At 49.8% G+C, this 20,290-nt stretch overlaps 1 protein-coding gene across 3 annotated transcripts in view; it reads left to right on the plus strand.

Moving 5' to 3' along the window:
- Positions 1-2,938: 2,938 nt before the first annotated feature.
- The window catches only part of bap1 (BRCA1 associated deubiquitinase 1), a 166,887-nt gene continuing 149,535 nt past the window's right edge, over positions 2,939-20,290 (plus strand). Inside the window, exon 1 of one of the 3 annotated variants that reach the window (XM_072472086.1) lies at positions 2,939-3,056. In XM_072472086.1, coding sequence (XP_072328187.1) covers positions 3,020-3,056 — 37 coding nt within the window. In that variant the 5' untranslated portion in view covers positions 2,939-3,019. Of the gene's footprint in view, positions 3,057-3,717; positions 3,735-20,290 lie in introns of those variants that run through there. The other 2 variants (XM_072472087.1, XM_072472088.1) reach the window with 2 other exon arrangements.

Raw genomic sequence — 20,290 nt, forward strand, 5'->3', positions numbered from 1 at the left:
GTTTTTGTGTCTAGATCTTTCTGATTTGTTGGGCAGAGCCTGGCGCACATGTGGAACATAAAGAGCTTGAGTGTGTAGCACGCATGCAGCTCTACGATTAATAGATGAAGGGGGTGTTGGCTGAGAAAACAGTGGAAGGGAGCCTGACAACTAAATGACCCTGGCTCGAGTGATTGGAAATGATGCGTTGGAGTGATGGTGGTAGGAATGCATAGGTGGTGTGGAATGGGGGATGGCTTTTAAAGAAGCAATGGAATGTGGGATAATGGGGGTTAAACAAAATGGGATGGGGATAGCTGGTAGGAAGGTGATGGTATCAGGTAGGAAGGGCGTGATTGCCTAGGCAGGCTGAATGGGATGTTGGAACTGGTTACATATATACAAATTGGCGTGTAAGTACGAGCATACGAATTGGGAGGAGGCTACTCGGCCCCTTGAGCCTCCTCTGCCAAACATTGAGAACATCATTAATCTGATTGTAACCTCTACTTCATATTCCCAGCTATCACCAATAACCTTACACCGCCTTGCTTACTGAGAATCTATCTACCTCTGCTTTAAAAATACTCAAGGATTCTGCTTCTACTACTTCTTGAGTGTTCCAGAGACTTACGACCCTCACCTCTGTCTTAAGTGGGCGACCGCTTATATTTAAACAGTGACCCCTAGTTCTAGATTCTCCCACAAGAGGGAACATCCTCCAAATCCACCTGGTCAATACCCCTCAGGATCTTATATATTTCAATCTAGTCCCCTCTTACTTTTCTACTCAAATCTTTCCTCATAACCCTCCCAGTGCTGGTATTAGTCTATTAAACCTCCTCTGAATTTCTTCCAATGCATTTACATCCTGCCTTAAATAAGGAGACCAATACTGTATTCTGTACACATCTCACCAATGCCCTGTACAACTAAAGCAGAACCTCCCTGCTTTTATATTCTGTTCCCCTCACCATAAATGACAACATCCTATCAGCTTTGCTAATTACTTGCTGTACCTGCAGCCTCGCCTTTTGCAATTCATAATATACCACTCTTGTATTAAACTGAAAGGTGAGTTATGATCTGGAATACATGGCCTGAAGTGAGTGGTGGTCGCAGGTTCAATGATACCCTTCAAAAGCGAATTGGATGAAGACTTGAGTAAAATTTTGTATAATTATGTGGAAATTGGAGGAAACGAAAGATACATACATGGAAGCTGAAGAACAAAATCCAAATGTTGAGGTGTGATTGATTTTTAAGCAGATCTGAGATCATGCTCCCCTCAAGTTATCCAAATTTGATGTTAAATGTGATGCATTTTTGTTCATTTATGTTTTTATATACTTAATTAACTCAAAAAAAGATGTAAAACAAACTGACAATTTTCAACAGATCATCATTTACCCAACAGTTACTCAATCCCCTCCAAATCAGTTCATGAATCACTGTGCTCAAACTCCCAAAGAATCTTTTTCTCCAACTAACCATATTCATATTTGTGTCCCTCACCCTCTTGCCAATTTAACTTGCCACTCTCCTCTAACTCATGTACTAACATTTCTAGAACTCCCCACCGTTCAAACCAGTCTTTCCTTTCATTCTGTAGCTCATGTTACCACTTTTCTCCCTAAACTGCACCACACTCTCAAGTTATGCAACCTCATGGTGGCGCAGTGTTTAGCACTGCTGCCTCACGGTGCCAAGGACCCTGATTCGATCCCGGCCCTGTGTCACTCTCCGTGTGGAGTTTGCACATTCTGCCTGTCTGTATGGGTCTCACCCCCACAACTAAAAATGTGAAGGAGGGTAAGTCTCCTGGAGACTAAATTGGCCCTTGAAATATTTTTTTAAAGTTATGCAACCTTCCATTTACCACTGCCATCTTTGTGTATTCCTTTGCCCTTTATTCTACCCTTCCTCTTCCCAAATCTTTGGGGCTGGTTTAGCACAGGGCTAAAGCTGGCTTTTAAAGCAGATCAAGGCAGGCCAGCAGCACGGTTCAATTCCCGTACCAGCCTCCCCGAACAGGCGCCGGGATGTGGCGACTACGGGCTTTTCACATTAACTTCATTTGAAGCCTACTTGTGACAATAAGCAATATTCAAATATAGCGGTTAACACACTGACAGGCCCCACTCTCTTCCATTGCTAATGGCCACCTAGATTTACCATAAACAACGGTGGTGACGAGGTTTACTATGAAACTGTGATTATATGTGGTCCTGGAGGTATTGTTAAATGACTTTCTTGCACCCTTCATTCATTAGTCGGCCAACACATCCATCTTTATGATGCACTGTTTTCCTACGCAAATTGGAAGGCAAAAAGACTCATTACAGAATTGGATGGTGCTTGACTGCCAGCCAAACAGCTTTTTTCCCCCTCCATTTTCAATACTTTTATATCTGGTAAAGAGAAATGTTCCAAGAAAATTACAACAAAAAAAAAATTAAATGTTTTTAACTCCGATATTTTTTCTCCAAAGTTGCACACAGCAGTGTCCTGGAGATTGATCCAGATCCTGGAGGGTTGGCAACCTGGCAGGTAGCACAAACTATTTGGCAGAGTATATGAACCTACCCGGTGTATTAACTATTGGATTGAGGAAGAGTGGACACTGATATTCTTTTTTGTTTATATGACTCTGCAAATACAGGAAATCGATTCTTATTTTTAATGCAGATTTCCAGCATCTGCACTTTGTTACTTTCTTCAGCGCTGAGCTGTTATCACTAAGGTACTTAGCTTGCAAATCCATTTTTCACCCCACCAAAAGCGACACACAACTAGGTGTTTGGCAATCTTAAACCAGAATGAGACAGGCTGCCCCTCTAAATTGATGGGAAGTTGACCACAGATCAACAGGGGAAGCAGCCCTCATTGCAATGAGATCGCCCCGCACAGACGTGGCGGCAAGAGGGGCACAAACCCGGCTACTGCGCGGGCGCGGGCGCAGCCTGATGACGTTCTGCGGCCTGCTCCGACTGTGTTGTGGGGCCTGGGCTGTGGGAGTGATGGAGAGCCGGGTGAGAACATGAATAAAGGCTGGCTGGAGCTGGAGAGCGACCCGGGTGAGTGAACGCAGCGTGAGGGGCCTGGTGCGAGAGGCGGCAGGGTCGGGGTAAGGTTCCGTGGGCCCTGATATATCCCCAGAGAAGCCTCAGCCTGTTGGACTGGAGCCTTGCAACTGAATGTGCTGCTTTAATGAATGGAGCAGCCTATTATTTATCAGCTAGTCTCTGGCTGCTGGGGTTGCCTTGGTGACTAAGCCATGAGTAAAGATTGCCACCTGACCAGGAGTATGAGGGAATGTTTGTGTAAACCCAGGCTCTAGAACAAGACAGTCCCAGGTTCAATGCTGCTCTGTGCCAGGACTCTCTCATTGACTTTAGTACCCAGAGCTGGGCTTCCCATTCCTGTTCAGTGACTGTCACTGAATCATGTGTGTAGATGCATTGGATTTGGTGGTGGCATCTAGTCTGTGTGTGCTCGTTGCCCCACTTGAAATGCAGAAAACAGAACCGTCCTGTGCTGTGAGGGCAGTTCCCAGGGATGCACACCTAGACAAACGTCTGCTGCTGCTGGAGAATCATCAACTCGGTGAAAAAACGCTCTTTGGTCTGCCCAAAACTTACTGATCTTTCAGGAGAAGCAATTGTCCACAGCCGAGTTGGAACACTCCCAAGGTCCAGGTGCAAAAGAATGCATTGACTAGGGGATTTTCGCAGAAACTTAATTACAGTGTTAATGTAAGCCTACTTGTCACAAAAAAATGATATTATATATGAAGCTCAGGGCAGTTGCCATAAAGGCACAATGGGAAAGACCTCTGTCGAAGCAGGCCTTTCAGCCGTACTGTACTGAGGGTCTGGTAACCTTCTAGAACCCCAGTGTGTGCTTGTCATGGAATGTATATAGTAAATGAACTGAAGCACCTCAGGAGTGCAATATTGCTCCATGGAGAAAAGTTAAATATTATTGCACTCTTCATAATGTACAATTTGAAATATTTTGGAATTAACTTTTAGGAAAAAGTATGTTTTGGGGGGGGGGGGGGGCAGGCGGGGATCGTCTCCAGCCAGCAATTGAAGCACAGAATTTGCTTCCATTAAGGGAAAGTGGACAAATATTTGGAGGAGAGGATGATACGGTGGGCTAAATTGCATCTTCCCATGCTGCAAACATGTATTGAATGTTTTCAGAGAGGTCTGAGAAAGTGCTCCCCGCCCCTCCCCCCTCAAACGTCTCCAGTCAATCTATGCATCAGAAGTCCTTCATCCTTGGAATCATTCTCTTTTTCTGAACTCTCTTTAATGCCTGAACATCCTGCCTGAAATAAAGCAACAAGAATTGGACACATACTCCAGCTGAGGTGAACCAGCGTACAAGTCTTGTATAACTTGCTTGCTTTAGTACTCATGACCCTATCAATAAAGCGTAGGATGCCTAATGCTTTGTTTACTGCTCTCAACCAGTCTTGCCTCCAGCAGCAATCTTTGCTCATAGAGACCCAGGACCCTTGGCTTCTGCACCCCTTTGGTATTTTACCCTTGACTTTATTTTGTGTTCTTCCCACCAAAAGAATGACTTCAAGCCTCAGTGCATTAAATGTAACCTTACAGTTTACCACCCTTTGTACCAACCTGTCGAAATGCCTTTGAAATATCCTCTTAACAGGTCACAATATGAACAGCTTTTGCATTGTTCATAAATTTTGAACTTGTTCCCTGTACACCAATCCAGATTGTCATCAGCAAGAGCAGGAGTCCTAACACTAACCCCTTGATGTTGCCCCTCGACGATCCAGTTACTGGATTGGAAAGTGCTGCTCGCTGTCCCGGTTACTGATTTGGAAAGTGTTGCTCGCTGTCCCGGTTACTGATTTGGAAACTCTTGCTCGCTGTCCCGGTTACTGGTTTGGAAAGTGTTGCTCGATGTCCCGGTTAGTGGTTTGGAAAGTGCTGCTCGCTGTCCCTGTTACTGTCTTGGAAAGTGCTGCTCGCTGTCCCGGTTACTGGTTTGGAAAGTGTTGCTCGCTGTCACGGTTAGTGGTTTCGAAAGAGCTGATCGCTGTCCCTGTTAATGGCTTGGAAAGTGATGCTCGCTATCCCGGTTACTGGTTTGGAAAGTGTTGCTCGCTGTCCCGGTTACTGGTTTGGAAAGTGCTGCTCGCTGTCCCTGTTACTGGTTTGTAAAGTGCTGCTCGCTGTCCTGGTTACTGGTTTGGAAAGTGCTGCTCGCTGTCCCGGTTACTGGTTTGGAAAGTGCTGCTCGCTGTCCCGGTTACTGGTTTGGAAAGTGTTGCTCGCTGTCCCGGTTACTGGTTTGGAAAGTGCTGCTCGCTGTCCCGGTTACTGGTTTGGAAAGTGCTGCTCGCTGTCCCGGTTACTGGTTTGGAAAATGTTGCTCGCTGTCCCGGTTACTGGTTTGGAAAGTGCTGCTCGCTGTCCCGGTTACTGGTTTGGAAAGTGCTGCTCGCTGTCCCGGTTACTGGTTTGGAAAGTGCTGCTCGCTGTCCCGGTTACTGGTTTGGAAAATGTTGCTCGCTGTCCCGGTTACTGGTTTGTAAAGTTCTGCTCGCTGTCCCGGTAACTGGTTTGGAAAGTGTTGCTCGCTGTCCCGGTTAGTGGTTTGGAAAGTGCTGATCGCTGTCCCTGTTACTGGTTTGGAAAGTGTTGCTCGCTGTCCCTGTTACTGGCTTGGAAAGTGCTGCTCACTGTCCCGGTTACTGGTTTGGAAAGTGCTGCTCACTGTCCCGGTTATTGGTTTAGAAAGTACTGCTCGCTGTCCCGGTTACTGATTTGGAAACTCTTGCTCACTGTCCCTGTAACTTGTTTGGAAAGTGCTGCTCGCTGTCCCGGTTACTGGTTTGGAAAGTGCTGCTCGCTGTCCCGATTATTGGTTTGGAAAGTGCTGCTCGCTGTCCCGGTTACTGGTTTGGAATGTGTTGCTCGCTGTCCCGGTTACTGGTTTGGAAAGTGTTGCTCGCTGTCCTGGTTACTGGTTTGGAAAGTGCTGCTCGCTGTCCCGGTTACTGATTTGGAAAGTGCTGCTCGCTGTCCCGGTTACTGGTTTGGAAAGTGCTGCTCCCTGTCTCGGTTACTGGTTTGGAAATTGTTGCCCGCTGTCCCGGTTACTGGTTTGGAAAGTGTTGCTCGCTGTCCTGGTTACTGGTTTGGAAAGTGCTGATTGCTGTCCCGGTTACTAGTTTGGAAAGTGCTGCTCGCTGTCCCGGTTAATGGTTTCGAAAGTGTTGCTCGCTGTCCCGGGTACTGGTTTGGAAAGTGCTGCTTGTTGTCCCGGTTACTGATTTGGAAACTCTTGCTCGCTGTCCCTGTTACTGGTTTGGAAAGTGTTGCTCGCTGTCCCGGTTACTGGTTTGGAAAGTGCTGCTCGCTGTCCCGGTAACTGGTTTGGAAAGTGCTGCTCACTGTCCCGGTTATTGGTTTAGAAAGTACTGCTCGCTGTCCCGGTTACTGATTTGGAAACTCTTGCTCACTGTCCCTGTAACTTGTTTGGAAAGTGCTGCTCGCTGTCCCGGTTACTGGTTTGGAAAGTGCTGCTCGCTGTCCCGGTTACTGGTTTGGAATGTGTTGCTCGCTGTCCCGGTTACTGGTTTGGAAAGTGTTGCTCGCTGTCCTGGTTACTGGTTTGGAAAGTGCTGCTCGCTGTCCCGGTTACTGGTTTGGAAAGTGCTGCTCCCTGTCTCGGTTACTGGTTTGGAAATTGTTGCCCGCTGTCCCGGTTACTGGTTTGGAAAGTGTTGCTCGCTGTCCCGGTTACTAGTTTGGAAAGTGCTGCTCGCTGTCCCGGTTAATGGTTTCGAAAGTGTTGCTCGCTGTCCCGGGTACTGGTTTGGAAAGTGCTGCTTGTTGTCCCGGTTACTGATTTGGAAACTCTTGCTCGCTGTCCCGGTTATTGGTTTGGAAAGCGCTGCTCGCTGTCCCGGTTACTGGTTTGGAAATTGCTGCTCGCTGTCCTGGTTATTGGTTTGGAAAGGGCTGCTCGCTGTCCCGGTTACTGATTTGGAAACTCTTGCTCGCTGTCCCGGTTACTGGTTTGGAAAGTGTTGCTCGCTTTCCTGGTTAGTGGTTTGGAAAATGCTGCTCGCTGTCCCTGTTACTGTCTTGGAAAGTGCTGCTCGCTGTCCCGGTTATTGGTTTAGAAAGTGCTGCTCGCTGTCCCGGTTACTGATTTGGAAACTCTTGCTCACTGTCCCGGTAACTGGTTTGGAAAGTGCTGCTCGCTGTCCCAGTTATTGGTTTGGAAAGTGCTGCTCGCTGTCGCGGTTACTGATTTGGAAAGTGTTGCTTGCTGTCCCGGTTACTGGTTTGGAATGTGTTGCTCACTGTCCTGGTTAGTGGTTTGGAAAGTGCTGCTCGCCGTCCCTGTTACTGTATTGGAAAGTGCTGCTCGCTGTCCCGGTTACTGGTTTGGAAAGTGTTGCTCGCTGTCCCGGTTAGTGGTTTGGAAAGTGCTGATCGCTGTCCCTGTTACTGGCTTGGAAAGTGCTGATCGCTGTCCCTGTTACTGGATTGGAAAGTGCTGCTCGCTGTCCCGGTTATGGTTTGGAAAATGTTGCTCGCTGTCCCGGTTACTGGTTTGGAAAGTGCTGCTCGCTGTCCCGGTTAGTGGTTTGGAAAGTGCTGTTTGCTGTCCCGGTTATTGGTTTGGAAAGTGTTGCTCGCTGTCCCGGTTAGTGGTTTGGAAAGTGTTGCTCGCCGTCACGATTACTGTCTTGGAAAGTGCTGCTCGCTGTCCCGGTTATTGGTTTGGAAAGTGTTGCTCGCTGTCCCGGTTAGTGGTTTGGAAAGTGCTGCTCGCTGTCCCGGTTAATGGCTTGGAAAGTGCTGCTCGCTGTCCCGGTTATTGGTTTGGAAAGTGTTACTCGCTGTCCCGGTTAGTGGTTTGGAAAGTGTTGCTCGCTGTCCCGGTTACTGGTTTGGAAAGTGTTGCTCGCTGTCCCGGTTAGTGGTTTGGAAAGTGCTGCTCGCTGTCCCGGTTACTGGTTTGGAAAGTGTTGCTCGCTGTCCCGGTTACTGGTTTGGAAAGTGTTGCTCGCTGTCCCGGTTACTGGTTTGGAAAGTGCTGCTCGCTGTCCCGGTTACTGGCTTGGAAAGTGCTGCTCGCTGTCCTGGTTACTGGTTTGGAAAGTGCTGATTGCTGTCCCGGTTACTGGTTTGGAAAGTGCTGCTCGCTGTCCCGGTTACTGGTTTGGAAAGTGTTGCTCGCTGTCCCGGTTATTGGTTCGGAAAGTGCTGCTCGCTGTCCTGGTTACTGGTTTGGAAAGTGCTGATTGCTGTCCCGGTTACTGGTTTGGAAAGTGCTGCTCGCTGTCCCGGTTAATGGTTTGGAAAGTGTTGCTCGCTGTCCCGGGTACTGGTTTGGAAAGTGCTGCTTGCTGTCCCGGTTACTGATTTGGAAACTCTTGCTCGCTGTCCCGGTTATTGGTTTGGAAATAGCTGCTCGCTGTCCCGGTTACTGGTTTGGAAAGTGCTGCTCGCTGTCCCGGTTACTGGCTTGGAAAGTGCTGCTCGCTGTCCCGGTTATTGGTTTGGAAAGTGCTGCTCGCTGTCCTGGTTACTGGTTTGGAAAGTGCTGATTGCTGTCCCGGTTACTGGTTTGGAAAGTGCTGCTCGCTGTCCCGGTTAATGGTTTGGAAAGTGCTGCTCGCTGACCTGGTTATTGGTTTGGAAAGTGCTGCTCGGTGTCCCGGTTACTGATTTGGAAACTCTTGCTCGCTGTCCCGGTTACTGGTTTGGAAAGTGTTGCTCGCTGTCCCGGTTACTGGTTTGGAAAGAGCTGCTCGCTGTCCCGGTTACTGGTTTTGAAAGTACTGCTCGCTGTCCCGGTTACTGGTTTGGAAAGTGCTGCTCGCTGTCCCGGTTACTGGCTTGGAAAGTGCTGCTCGCTGTCCCGGTTACTGGTTTGGAAAGTGCTGCTCGCTGTCCCGGTTACTGGCTTGGAAAGTGCTGCTCGCTGTCCCGGTTATTGGTTTGGAAAGTGCTGCTCGCTGTCCCGGTTACTGGTTTGGAAAATGTTGCTCGCTGTCCCGGTTACTGGTTTGGAAAGTGTTGCTCGTTGTCCCGGTTACTGGTTTGGAAAGTGCTGCTCGCTGTCCCGGTTACTGGTTTGTACAGTTCTGCTCGCTGTCCCGGTAACTGGTTTGGAAAGTGTTGCTCGCTGTCCCGGTTAGTGGTTTGGAAAGTGCTGATTACTGTCACTGTTACTGGCTTGGAAAGTGCTGCTCGCTGTCCCGGTTACTGATTTGGAAACTCTTGCTCACTGTCCCGGTTACTGGTTTGGAAAGTGTTGCTCGCTGTCCTGGTTACTGGTTTGGAAATTGCTGCTCGCTGTCCCGGTTACTGATTTGGAAACTCTTGCTCGCTGTCCCGGTTACTGGTTTGGAATGGGTTGCTCGCTGTCCCGGTTACTGGTTTGGAAAGTGCTGCTCGCTGTCCCGGTTACTGGTTTGGAAAGTGCTGCTCGCTGTCCCGGTAACTGGTTTGGAAAGTGTTGCTCGTTGTCCCGGTTAGTGGTTTGGAAAGTGCTGCTCGCTGTCCCGGTTACTGGTTTGGAAAGTGCTGCTCGCTGTCCCGGTTACTGGTTTGGAAAGTGTTGCTCGCTGTCCCGGTTAGTGGTTTGGAAAGTGCTGATCGCTGTCCCTGTTACTGGCTTGGAAAGTGCTGATCGCTGTCCTTGTTACTGATTTGGAAACTCTTGCTGGCTGTCCCGGTTATTGGTTTGGAAAGTGCTGCTCGCTGTCCCGGTTACTGGTTTGGAAAGTGTTGCTCGCTGTCCCGGTTACTGGTTTGGAAAGTGCTGCTCGCTGTCCCGGTAACTGGTTTGGAAAGTGCTGCGCGCTGACCCGGTTATTGGTTTAGAAAGTGCTGCTCGCTGTCCCGGTTACTGATTTGGAAACTCTTGCTCACTGTCCCGGTAACTGGTTTGGAAAGTGCTGCTCGCTGTCCCGGTTATTGGTTTGGAAAGTGCTGCTCGCTGTCCCGGTTACTGATTTGGAAAGTGTTGCTTGCTGTCCCGTTTACTGGTTTGGAATGTGTTGCTCACTGTCCTGGTTAGTGGTTTGGAAAGTGCTGCTCTCCGTCCCTGTTACCCTATTGGAAAGTGCTGCTCGCTGTCCCGGTTACTGGTTTGGAAAGTGTTGCTCGCTGTCCCGGTTAGTGGTTTGGAAAGTGCTGATCGCTGCCCCTGTTACTGGCTTGGAAAGTGCTGCTCGCTGTCCCGGTTAGTGGTTTGGAAAGTGCTGTTTGCTGTCCCGGTTATTGGTTTGGAAAGTGTTGCTCGCTGTCCCGGTTAGTGGTTTGGAAAGTGTTGCTCGCCGTCACGATTACTGTCTTGGAAAGTGCTGCTCGCTGTCCCGGTTATTGGTTTGGAAAGTGTTGCTCGCTGTCCCGGTTAGTGGTTTGGAAAGTGCTGCTCGCTGTCCCGGTTAATGGCTTGGAAAGTGCTGCTCGCTGTCCCGGTTATTGGTTTGGAAAGTGTTGCTCGCTGTCCCGGTTAGTGGTTTGGAAAGTGCTGCTCGCTGTCCCGGTTACTGGTTTGGAAAGTGTTGCTCGCCGTCACGATTACTGTCTTGGAAAGTGCTGCTCGCTGTCCCGGTTATTGGTTTGGAAAGTGCTGCTCGCTGTCCCGGTTATTGGTTTGGAAAGTGATGCTCGCTGTCCCGGTTAGTGGTTTGGAAAGTGCTGCTCGCTGTCCCGGTTAATGGCTTGGAAAGTGCTGCTCGCTGTCCCGGTTATTGGTTTGGAAAGTGTTGCTCGCTGTCCCGGTTAGTGGTTTGGAAAGTGCTGCTCGCTGTCCCGGTTACTGGTTTGGAAAGTGTTGCTCGCTGTCCCGGTTACTGGTTTGGAAAGTGTTGCTCGCTGTCCCGGTTACTGGTTTGGAAAGTGCTGCTCGCTGTCCCGGTTACTGGCTTGGAAAGTGCTGCTCGCTGTCCCGGTTATTGGTTTGGAAAGTGCTGCTCGCTGTCCTGGTTACTGGTTTGGAAAGTGCTGATTGCTGTCCCGGTTACTGGTTTGGAAAGTGCTGCTCGCTGTCCCGGTTAATGGTTTGGAAAGTGTTGCTCGCTGTCCCGGGTACTGGTTTGGAAAGTGCTGCTTGCTGTCCCGGTTACTGATTTGGAAACTCTTGCTCGCTGTCCCGGTTATTGGTTTGGAAATAGCTGCTCGCTGTCCCGGTTACTGGCTTGGAAAGTGCTGCTCGCTGTCCCGCTTACTGGCTTGGAAAGTGCTGCTCGCTGACCTGGTTATTGGTTTGGAAAGTGCTGCTCGGTGTCCCGGTTACTGATTTGGAAACTCTTGCTCGCTGTCCCGGTTACTGGTTTGGAAAGTGTTGCTCGCATTTCCTGGTTAGTGGTTTGGAAAGTGCTGCTCGCTGTCCCGGTTACTGGCTTGGAAAGTGCTGCTCGCTGTCCCGGTTATTGATTTGGAAAGTGCTGCTCGCTGTCCTGGTTACTGGTTTGGAAAGTGCTGATTGCTGTCCCGGTTACTGGTTTGGAAAGTGCTGCTCGCTGTCCCGGTTAATGGTTTGGAAAGTGCTGCTCGCTGACCTGGTTATTGCTTTGGAAAGTGCTGCTCGCTGTCCCGGTAACTGGTTTGGAAAGTGTTGCTCGTTGTCCCGGTTAGTGGTTTGGAAAGTGCTGCTCGCTGTCCCGGTTACTGGTTTGGAAAGTGCTGCTCGCTGTCCCGGTTACTGGTTTGGAAAGTGTTGCTCGCTGTCCCGGTTAGTGGTTTGGAAAGTGCTGATCGCTGTCCCTGTTACTGGCTTGGAAAGTGCTGATCGCTGTCCTTGTTACTGATTTGGAAACTCTTGCTGGCTGTCCCGGTTATTGGTTTGGAAAGTGCTGCTCGCTGTCCCGGTTACTGGTTTGGAAAGTGTTGCTCGCTGTCCCGGTTACTGGTTTGGAAAGTGCTGCTCGCTGTCCCGGTAACTGGTTTGGAAAGTGCTGCGCGCTGACCCGGTTATTGGTTTAGAAAGTGCTGCTCGCTGTCCCGGTTACTGATTTGGAAACTCTTGCTCACTGTCCCGGTAACTGGTTTGGAAAGTGCTGCTCGCTGTCCCGGTTATTGGTTTGGAAAGTGCTGCTCGCTGTCCCGGTTACTGATTTGGAAAGTGTTGCTTGCTGTCCCGTTTACTGGTTTGGAATGTGTTGCTCACTGTCCTGGTTAGTGGTTTGGAAAGTGCTGCTCTCCGTCCCTGTTACCCTATTGGAAAGTGCTGCTCGCTGTCCCGGTTACTGGTTTGGAAAGTGTTGCTCGCTGTCCCGGTTAGTGGTTTGGAAAGTGCTGATCGCTGCCCCTGTTACTGGCTTGGAAAGTGCTGCTCGCTGTCCCGGTTAGTGGTTTGGAAAGTGCTGTTTGCTGTCCCGGTTATTGGTTTGGAAAGTGTTGCTCGCTGTCCCGGTTAGTGGTTTGGAAAGTGTTGCTCGCCGTCACGATTACTGTCTTGGAAAGTGCTGCTCGCTGTCCCGGTTATTGGTTTGGAAAGTGTTGCTCGCTGTCCCGGTTAGTGGTTTGGAAAGTGCTGCTCGCTGTCCCGGTTAATGGCTTGGAAAGTGCTGCTCGCTGTCCCGGTTATTGGTTTGGAAAGTGTTGCTCGCTGTCCCGGTTAGTGGTTTGGAAAGTGCTGCTCGCTGTCCCGGTTACTGGTTTGGAAAGTGTTGCTCGCCGTCACGATTACTGTCTTGGAAAGTGCTGCTCGCTGTCCCGGTTATTGGTTTGGAAAGTGCTGCTCGCTGTCCCGGTTATTGGTTTGGAAAGTGATGCTCGCTGTCCCGGTTAGTGGTTTGGAAAGTGCTGCTCGCTGTCCCGGTTAATGGCTTGGAAAGTGCTGCTCGCTGTCCCGGTTATTGGTTTGGAAAGTGTTGCTCGCTGTCCCGGTTAGTGGTTTGGAAAGTGCTGCTCGCTGTCCCGGTTACTGGTTTGGAAAGTGTTGCTCGCTGTCCCGGTTACTGGTTTGGAAAGTGTTGCTCGCTGTCCCGGTTACTGGTTTGGAAAGTGCTGCTCGCTGTCCCGGTTACTGGCTTGGAAAGTGCTGCTCGCTGTCCCGGTTATTGGTTTGGAAAGTGCTGCTCGCTGTCCTGGTTACTGGTTTGGAAAGTGCTGATTGCTGTCCCGGTTACTGGTTTGGAAAGTGCTGCTCGCTGTCCCGGTTAATGGTTTGGAAAGTGTTGCTCGCTGTCCCGGGTACTGGTTTGGAAAGTGCTGCTTGCTGTCCCGGTTACTGATTTGGAAACTCTTGCTCGCTGTCCCGGTTATTGGTTTGGAAATAGCTGCTCGCTGTCCCGGTTACTGGCTTGGAAAGTGCTGCTCGCTGTCCCGCTTACTGGCTTGGAAAGTGCTGCTCGCTGACCTGGTTATTGGTTTGGAAAGTGCTGCTCGGTGTCCCGGTTACTGATTTGGAAACTCTTGCTCGCTGTCCCGGTTACTGGTTTGGAAAGTGTTGCTCGCATTTCCTGGTTAGTGGTTTGGAAAGTGCTGCTCGCTGTCCCGGTTACTGGCTTGGAAAGTGCTGCTCGCTGTCCCGGTTATTGATTTGGAAAGTGCTGCTCGCTGTCCTGGTTACTGGTTTGGAAAGTGCTGATTGCTGTCCCGGTTACTGGTTTGGAAAGTGCTGCTCGCTGTCCCGGTTAATGGTTTGGAAAGTGCTGCTCGCTGACCTGGTTATTGCTTTGGAAAGTGCTGCTCGCTGTCCCGGTTACTGATTTGGAAACTCTAACTCGCTGTCCCGGTTACTGGTTTGGAAAGTGTTGCTCGCTGTCCCGGTTACTGGTTTGGAAAGAGCTGCTCGCTGTCCCGGTTACTGGTTTTGAAAGTGCTGCTCGCTGTCCCGGTTACTGGTTTGGAAAGTGTTGCTCGCTGTCCCGGTTACTGGTTTGGAAAGTGCTGCTCGCTGTCCCGGTTACTGGTTTGGAAAGTGCTGCTCGCTGTCCCGGTTACTGGTTTGGAAAGTGCTGCTCGCTGTCCCGGTTATTGGTTTGGAAAGTGCTGCTCGCTGTCCCGGTTACTGGTTTGGAAAATGTTGCTCGCTGTCCCGGTTACTGGTTTGGAAAGTGTTGCTCGTTGTCCCGGTTACTGGTTTGGAAAGTGCTGCTCGCTGTCCCGGTTACTGGTTTGTACAGTTCTGCTCGCTGTCCCGGTAACTGGTTTGGAAAGTGTTGCTCGCTGTCCCGGTTAGTGGTTTGGAAAGTGCTGATTACTGTCACTGTTACTGGCTTGGAAAGTGCTGCTCGCTGTCCCGGTTACTGATTTGGAAACTCTTGCTCACTGTCCCGGTTACTGGTTTGGAAAGTGTTGCTCGCTGTCCTGGTTACTGGTTTGGAAATTGCTGCTCGCTGTCCCGGTTACTGGTTTGGAATGGGTTGCTCGCTGTCCCGGTTACTGGTTTGGAAAGTGCTGCTCGCTGTCCCGGTTACTGGTTTGGAAAGTGCTGCTCGCTGTCCCGGTAACTGGTTTGGAAAGTGTTGCTCGTTGTCCCGGTTAGTGGTTTGGAAAGTGCTGCTCGCTGTCCCGGTTACTGGTTTGGAAAGTGCTGCTCGCTGTCCCGGTTACTGGTTTGGAAAGTGTTGCTCGCTGTCCCGGTTAGTGGTTTGGTAAGTGCTGATCGCTGTCCCTGTTACTGGCTTGGAAAGTGCTGATCGCTGTCCCTGTTACTGATTTGGAAACTCTTGCTGGCTGTCCCGGTTACTGGTTTGGAAAGTGCTGCTCGCTGTCCCGGTTACTGGTTTGGAAAGTGCTGCTTTCTGTCCCGGTTACTGGTTTGGAAAGTGTTGCTCGCTGTCCCGGTTACTGGTTTGTAAAGTGCTGCTCGCTGTCCCGCTAACTGGTTTGGAAAGTGCTGCGCGCTGACCCGGTTATTGGTTTAGAAAGTGCTGCTCGCTGTCCCGGTTACTGATTTGGAAACTCTTGCTCACTGTCCCGGTAACTGGTTTGGAAAGTGCTGCTCGCTGTCCCGGTTATTGGTTTGGAAAGTGCTGCTCGCTGTCCCAGTTACTGATTTGGAAAGTGTTGCTTGCTGTCCCGTTTACTGGTTTGGAATGTGTTGCTCACTGTCCTGGTTAGTGGTTTGGAAAGTGCTGCTCGCCGTCCCTGTTACCCTATTGGAAAGTGCTGCTCGCTGTCCCGGTTACTGGTTTGGAAAGTGTTGCTCGCTGTCCCGGTTAGTGGTTTGGAAAGTGCTGATCGCTGCCCCTGTTACTGGCTTGGAAAGTGCTGATCGCTGTCCCTGTTACTGGCTTGGAAAGTGCTGCTCGCTGTCCCGGTTACTGGTTTGGAAAGTGTTGCTCGCTGTCCCGGTTACTGGTTTGGAAAGTGCTGCTCGCTGTCCCGGTTATTGGTTTGGAAAGTGTTGCTCGCTGTCCCGGTTACTGGTTTGGAATGTGTTGCTCGCTGTCCTGGTTACTGGTTTGGAAATTGCTGCTCGCTGTCCCGGTTACTGGTCTGGAAAGTGCCTCTCGCTGTCCCGGTTACTGATTTGGAAAGTGCTGCTCGCTGTCCCGGTTACTCATTTGGAAAGTGCTGCTCACTGTCCCGGTTACTGGTTTGGAAAGTGCTGCTCCCTGTCCCGGTTACTGGTTTGGAAATTGTTGCCCGCTGTCCCGGTTACTGGTTTGGAAAGTGTTGCTCGCTGTCCTGGTTACTGGTTTGGAAAGTGCTGCTCGCTGTCCCGGTTACTGGTTTGGAAAGTGCTGCTCGCTGTCCCGGTTAATGGTTTGGAATGTGTTGCTCGCTGTCCTGGTTAGTGGTTTGGAAAGTGCTGCTCGCCATCCCTGTTACTGTATTGGAAAGTGCTGCTCGCTGTCCCGGTTACTGGTTTGGAAATGTTGCTCGCTGTCCCTTTGAGTGGCTGGTTGGGATTCTACCCTAAATTTTAAAAAAATGAGTATTTGGTAACTAATTAAACATAATAACTTAATTATAATTTAGAGGGATATCTAAGCCAGAGATCGGAGAGTATTATAGTTAGCTATCGCATTTCTATTAGAAATCTAGTGCTAGGAAACAGATAGTTGACAGTAACTTTGAAATTTTTATGAAAATATTTTATTAAAAAAAAGACAAATTTTAATTTTAATTAATTGACGCAATGTCAGTTAGAGGGGTGCTGTGCTCTGACTGTGAGATGTGGCAGCTCCGGGAGGCTTCCAGCGTCCCGGATGGCTTCATCTGCAGTAAGTGCACCCAGCTGGAGCTCCTCACAGACCGCATGGTTCGGTTGGAGCAGCAATTGGATGCACTTAGGAGCATGCAGGTGGCGGAAAGCGTCATAGATCGCAGTTATGTGAATGTGGTCACACCCAAGGTGCAGGCAGAGAAATGGGTGACCACCAGAAAGGGCAGGCAGTCAGTGCAGGAATCCCCTGTGGTTGTCCCCCTCTCGAACAGATATACCCCTTTGGATACTGTCGGGGGGGATAGCCTATCAGGGGAAAACAGCAGCAGCCAGAGCGTGGCACCACGGCTGGCTCTGATGTTCAGAAGGGAGGGTCAAAGCGCAGAAGAGTAATCGTAATAGGGGACTCTATAGTCAGGGGCACAGATAGGCGCTTCTGTGGATGTGAAAGAGACTCCAGGATGGTATGTTGCCTCCCTGGTGCCAGGGTCCAGGATGTCTCCGAACGGGTAGAGGGAATCCTGAAGGGGGAGGGCAAACAGGCAGAGGTCGTTGTACATATTGGTACTAACGACATAGGCAGGAAGGGGCATGAGGTCCTGCAGCAGGAGTTCAGGGAGCTAGGCAGAAAGTTAAAAGACAGGACCTCGAGGGTTGTAATCTCGGGATTACTCCCTGTGCCACGTGCCAGTGAGGCTAGAAATAGGAAGATAGAGCAGATAAACACGTGGCTAAACAGCTGGTGTAGGAGGGAGGGTTTCCATTATCTGGACCACTGGGAGCTCTTCCGGGGCAGGTGTGACCTATATAAGAAGGACGGGTTGCATCTAAACCGGAGAGGCATAAATATCCTGGCCGCGAGGTTTGCTAGTGTCACACGGGAGGGTTTAAACTAGTATGGCAGGGGGGTGGGCACGGGAGCAATAGGTCAGAAGGTGAGAGCATTGAGGGAGAACTAGGGAATAGGGACAGTGTGGCTCTGAGGCAGAGCAGACGGGGAGAAGCTGCTGAACAGCGGGTCTGGTGGCCTGAAGTGCATATGTTTTAATGCAAGGAGCATTACGGGTAAGGCAGATGAACTTAGAGCATGGATTAGTACTTGGAACTATGATGTTGTTGCCATTACAGAGACCTGGTTGAGGGAAGAGCAGGATTGGCAGCTAAACGTTCCAGGATTTAGATGTTTCAGGCGGGATAGAGGGGGATGTAAAAGGGGAGGCGGAGTTGCGCTACTTGTTCGGGAGAATATCACAACTGTACTGCGAGAGGACACCTCAGAGGGCAGTGAGGCTATATGGGTAGAGATCAGGAATAAGAAGGGTGCAGTCACAATGTTGGGGGTATACTACAGGCCTCCCAACAGCCAGCGGTAGAGGAGCAGATAGGTAGACAGATTTTGGAAAAGAGTAAAAACAACAGGGTTGTGGTGATGGGAGACTTCAACTTCCCCAATATTGACTGGGACTCACTTAGTGCCAGGGGCTTAGACGGGGCGGAGTTTGTAAGGAGCATCCAGGAGGGCTTCTTAAAACAATATGTAGACAGTCCAACTAGGGAAGGGGCGGTACTGGACCTGGTATTGGGGAATGAGCCCGGCCAGGTGGTAGATGTTTCAGTAGGGGAGCATTTCGGTAACAGTGACCACAATTCAGTAAGTTTTAAAGTACTGGTGGACAAGGATAAGAGTGGTCCGAGGATGAATGTGCTAAATTGGGGGAAGGCTAATTATAACAATATTAGGCGGGAACTGAAGAACATAGATTGGGGGCGGATGTTTGAGGGCAAATCAACATCTGACATGTGGGAGGCTTTCAAGTGGCAGTTGAAAGGAATACAGGACCGGCATGTTCCTGTGAGGAAGAAAGATAAATACGGCAATTTCGGGAACCTTGGATGACGAGTGATATTGTAGGCCTCGTCAAAAAGAAAAAGGAGGCATTTGTCAGGGCTAAAAGGCTGGGAACAGACGAAGCCTGCGTGGAATATAAGGAAAGTAGGAAGGAACTTAAGCAAGGAGTCAGGAGGGCTAGAAGGGGTCACGAAAAGTCATTGGCAAATAGGGTTAAGGAAAATCCCAAGGCTTTTTACACGTACATAAAAAGCAAGAGGGTAGCCAGGGAAAGGGTTGGCCCACTGAAGGATAGGCAAGGGAATCTATGTGTGGAGTCAGAGGAAATGGGCGAGGTACTAAATGAAGACTTTGCATCAGTATTCACCAAAGAGAAGGAATTGGTAGATGTTGAGTCTGGAGAAGGGGGTGTAGATAGCCTGGGTCACATTGTGATCCAAAAAGACGAGGTGTTGGGTGTCTTAAAAAATATTAAGGTAGGTAAGTCCCCAGGGCCTGATGGGATCTACCCCAGAATACTGAAGGAGGCTGGAGAGGAAATTGCTGAGGCCTTGACAGAAATCTTTGGATCCTCGCTGTCTTCAGGGGATCTCCCAGAGGACTGGAGAATAGCCAATGTTGTTCCTCTGTTTAAGAAGGGTAGCAAGGATAATCCCGGGAACTACAGGCCGGTGAGCCTTACTTCAGTGGTAGGGAAATTACTGGAGAGAATTCTTCGAGACAGGATCTACTCCCATTTGGAAGCAAATGGACGTATTAGTGAGAGGCAGCACGGTTTTGTGAAGGGGAGGTCGTGTCTCACTAACTTGATAGAATTTTTCGAGGAGGTCACTAAGATGATTGATGCAGGTAGGGCAGTAGATGTTGTCTATATGGACTTCAGTAAGGCCTTTGACAAGGTCCCTCATGGTAGACTAGTACAAAAGGTGAAGTCACACGGGATCAGGGGTGAGCTGGCAAGGTGGATACAGAACTGGCTAGGCCATAGAAGGCAGAGAGTAGCAATGGAGGGATGCTTTTCTAATTGGAGGGCTGTGACCAGTGGTGTTCCACAGGGATCAGTGCTGGGACCTTTGCTGTTTGTAGTATATATAAATGATTTGGAGGAAAATGTAACTGGTCTGATTAGTAAGTTTGCAGACGACACAAAGGTTGGTGGAATTGCGGATAGCGATGAGGACTGTCGGAGGATACAAGCAGGATTTAGATTGCCTGGAGACTTGGGCGGAGAGATGGCAGATGGAGTTTAATCCGGACAAATGTGAGGTAATGCATTTTGGAAGGTCTAATGCAGGTAGGGAATATACAGTGAATGGTAGAACCCTCAAGAGTATTGAAAGTCAAAGAGATCTAGGAGTACAGGTCCACAGGTCATTGAAAGGGGCAACACAGGTGGAGAAGGTAGTCAAGAAGGCATACGGCAGGCTTGCCTTCATTGGCCGGGGCATTGAGTATAAGAATTGGCAAGTCATGTTGCAGCTGTATAGAACCTTAGTTAGGCCACACTTGGAGTATAGTGTTCAATTCTGGTCGTCACAATACCAGAAGGATGTGGAGGCTTTAGAGAGGGTGCAGAAGAGATTTACCAGAATGTTGCCTGGTATGGAGGGCATTAGCTATGAGGAGCGATTGAATAAACTCGGTTTGTTCTCACTGGAACGAAGGAGGTTGAGGGGAGACCTGATAGAGGTATACAAAATTATGAGGGGCATAGACAGAGTGGATCTCGCTGTCCCGGTTACTGGTTTGGAAAGTTCTGCTCCCTGTCCCGGTTACTGGTTTGGAAAGTGCTGATCACTGTCCCAGTTACTGGTTTGGAAAGTGCTGCTCGCTGTCCCGGTTACTGGTTTGGACATTGTTGCTCGCTGTCCCGGTTACTGGTTTGGAAAGTGTTACTCTCTGTCCCGGTTACTGTCTTGGAAAGTGCTGCTCGCTGTCCCAGTTATTGGTTTGGAAAGTGTTGCTCGCTGTCCCGGTTAGTGGTTTGGAAAGTGCTGCTCGCTGTCCCGGTTACTGGCTTGGAAAGTGCTGCTCGCTGTCCCGGTTATTGGTTTGGAAAGTGTTGCTCGCTGTCCCGGTTACTGGTTTGGAAAGTGTTGCTAGCTGTCCCGGTTACTGTCTTGGAAAGTGCTGCTCGCTGTCCCGGTTATTGGTTTGGAAAGTGTTGCTCGCTGTCCTGGCTAGTGGTTTGGAAAGTGTTGCTCGCTGTCCCAGTTACTGTCTTGGAAAGTGCTGCTCGCTGTCCCAGTTATTGGTTTGGAAAGTGCTGCTCGCTGTCCCGGTTACTGGTTTGGAATGTGTTGCTCGCTGTCCCGGTTACTGGTT

The sequence above is a fragment of the Scyliorhinus torazame genome, chromosome 13, assembly GCF_047496885.1.
Source record: "Scyliorhinus torazame isolate Kashiwa2021f chromosome 13, sScyTor2.1, whole genome shotgun sequence".
NCBI classification, from domain to species: Eukaryota; Metazoa; Chordata; class Chondrichthyes; order Carcharhiniformes; family Scyliorhinidae; genus Scyliorhinus; species Scyliorhinus torazame.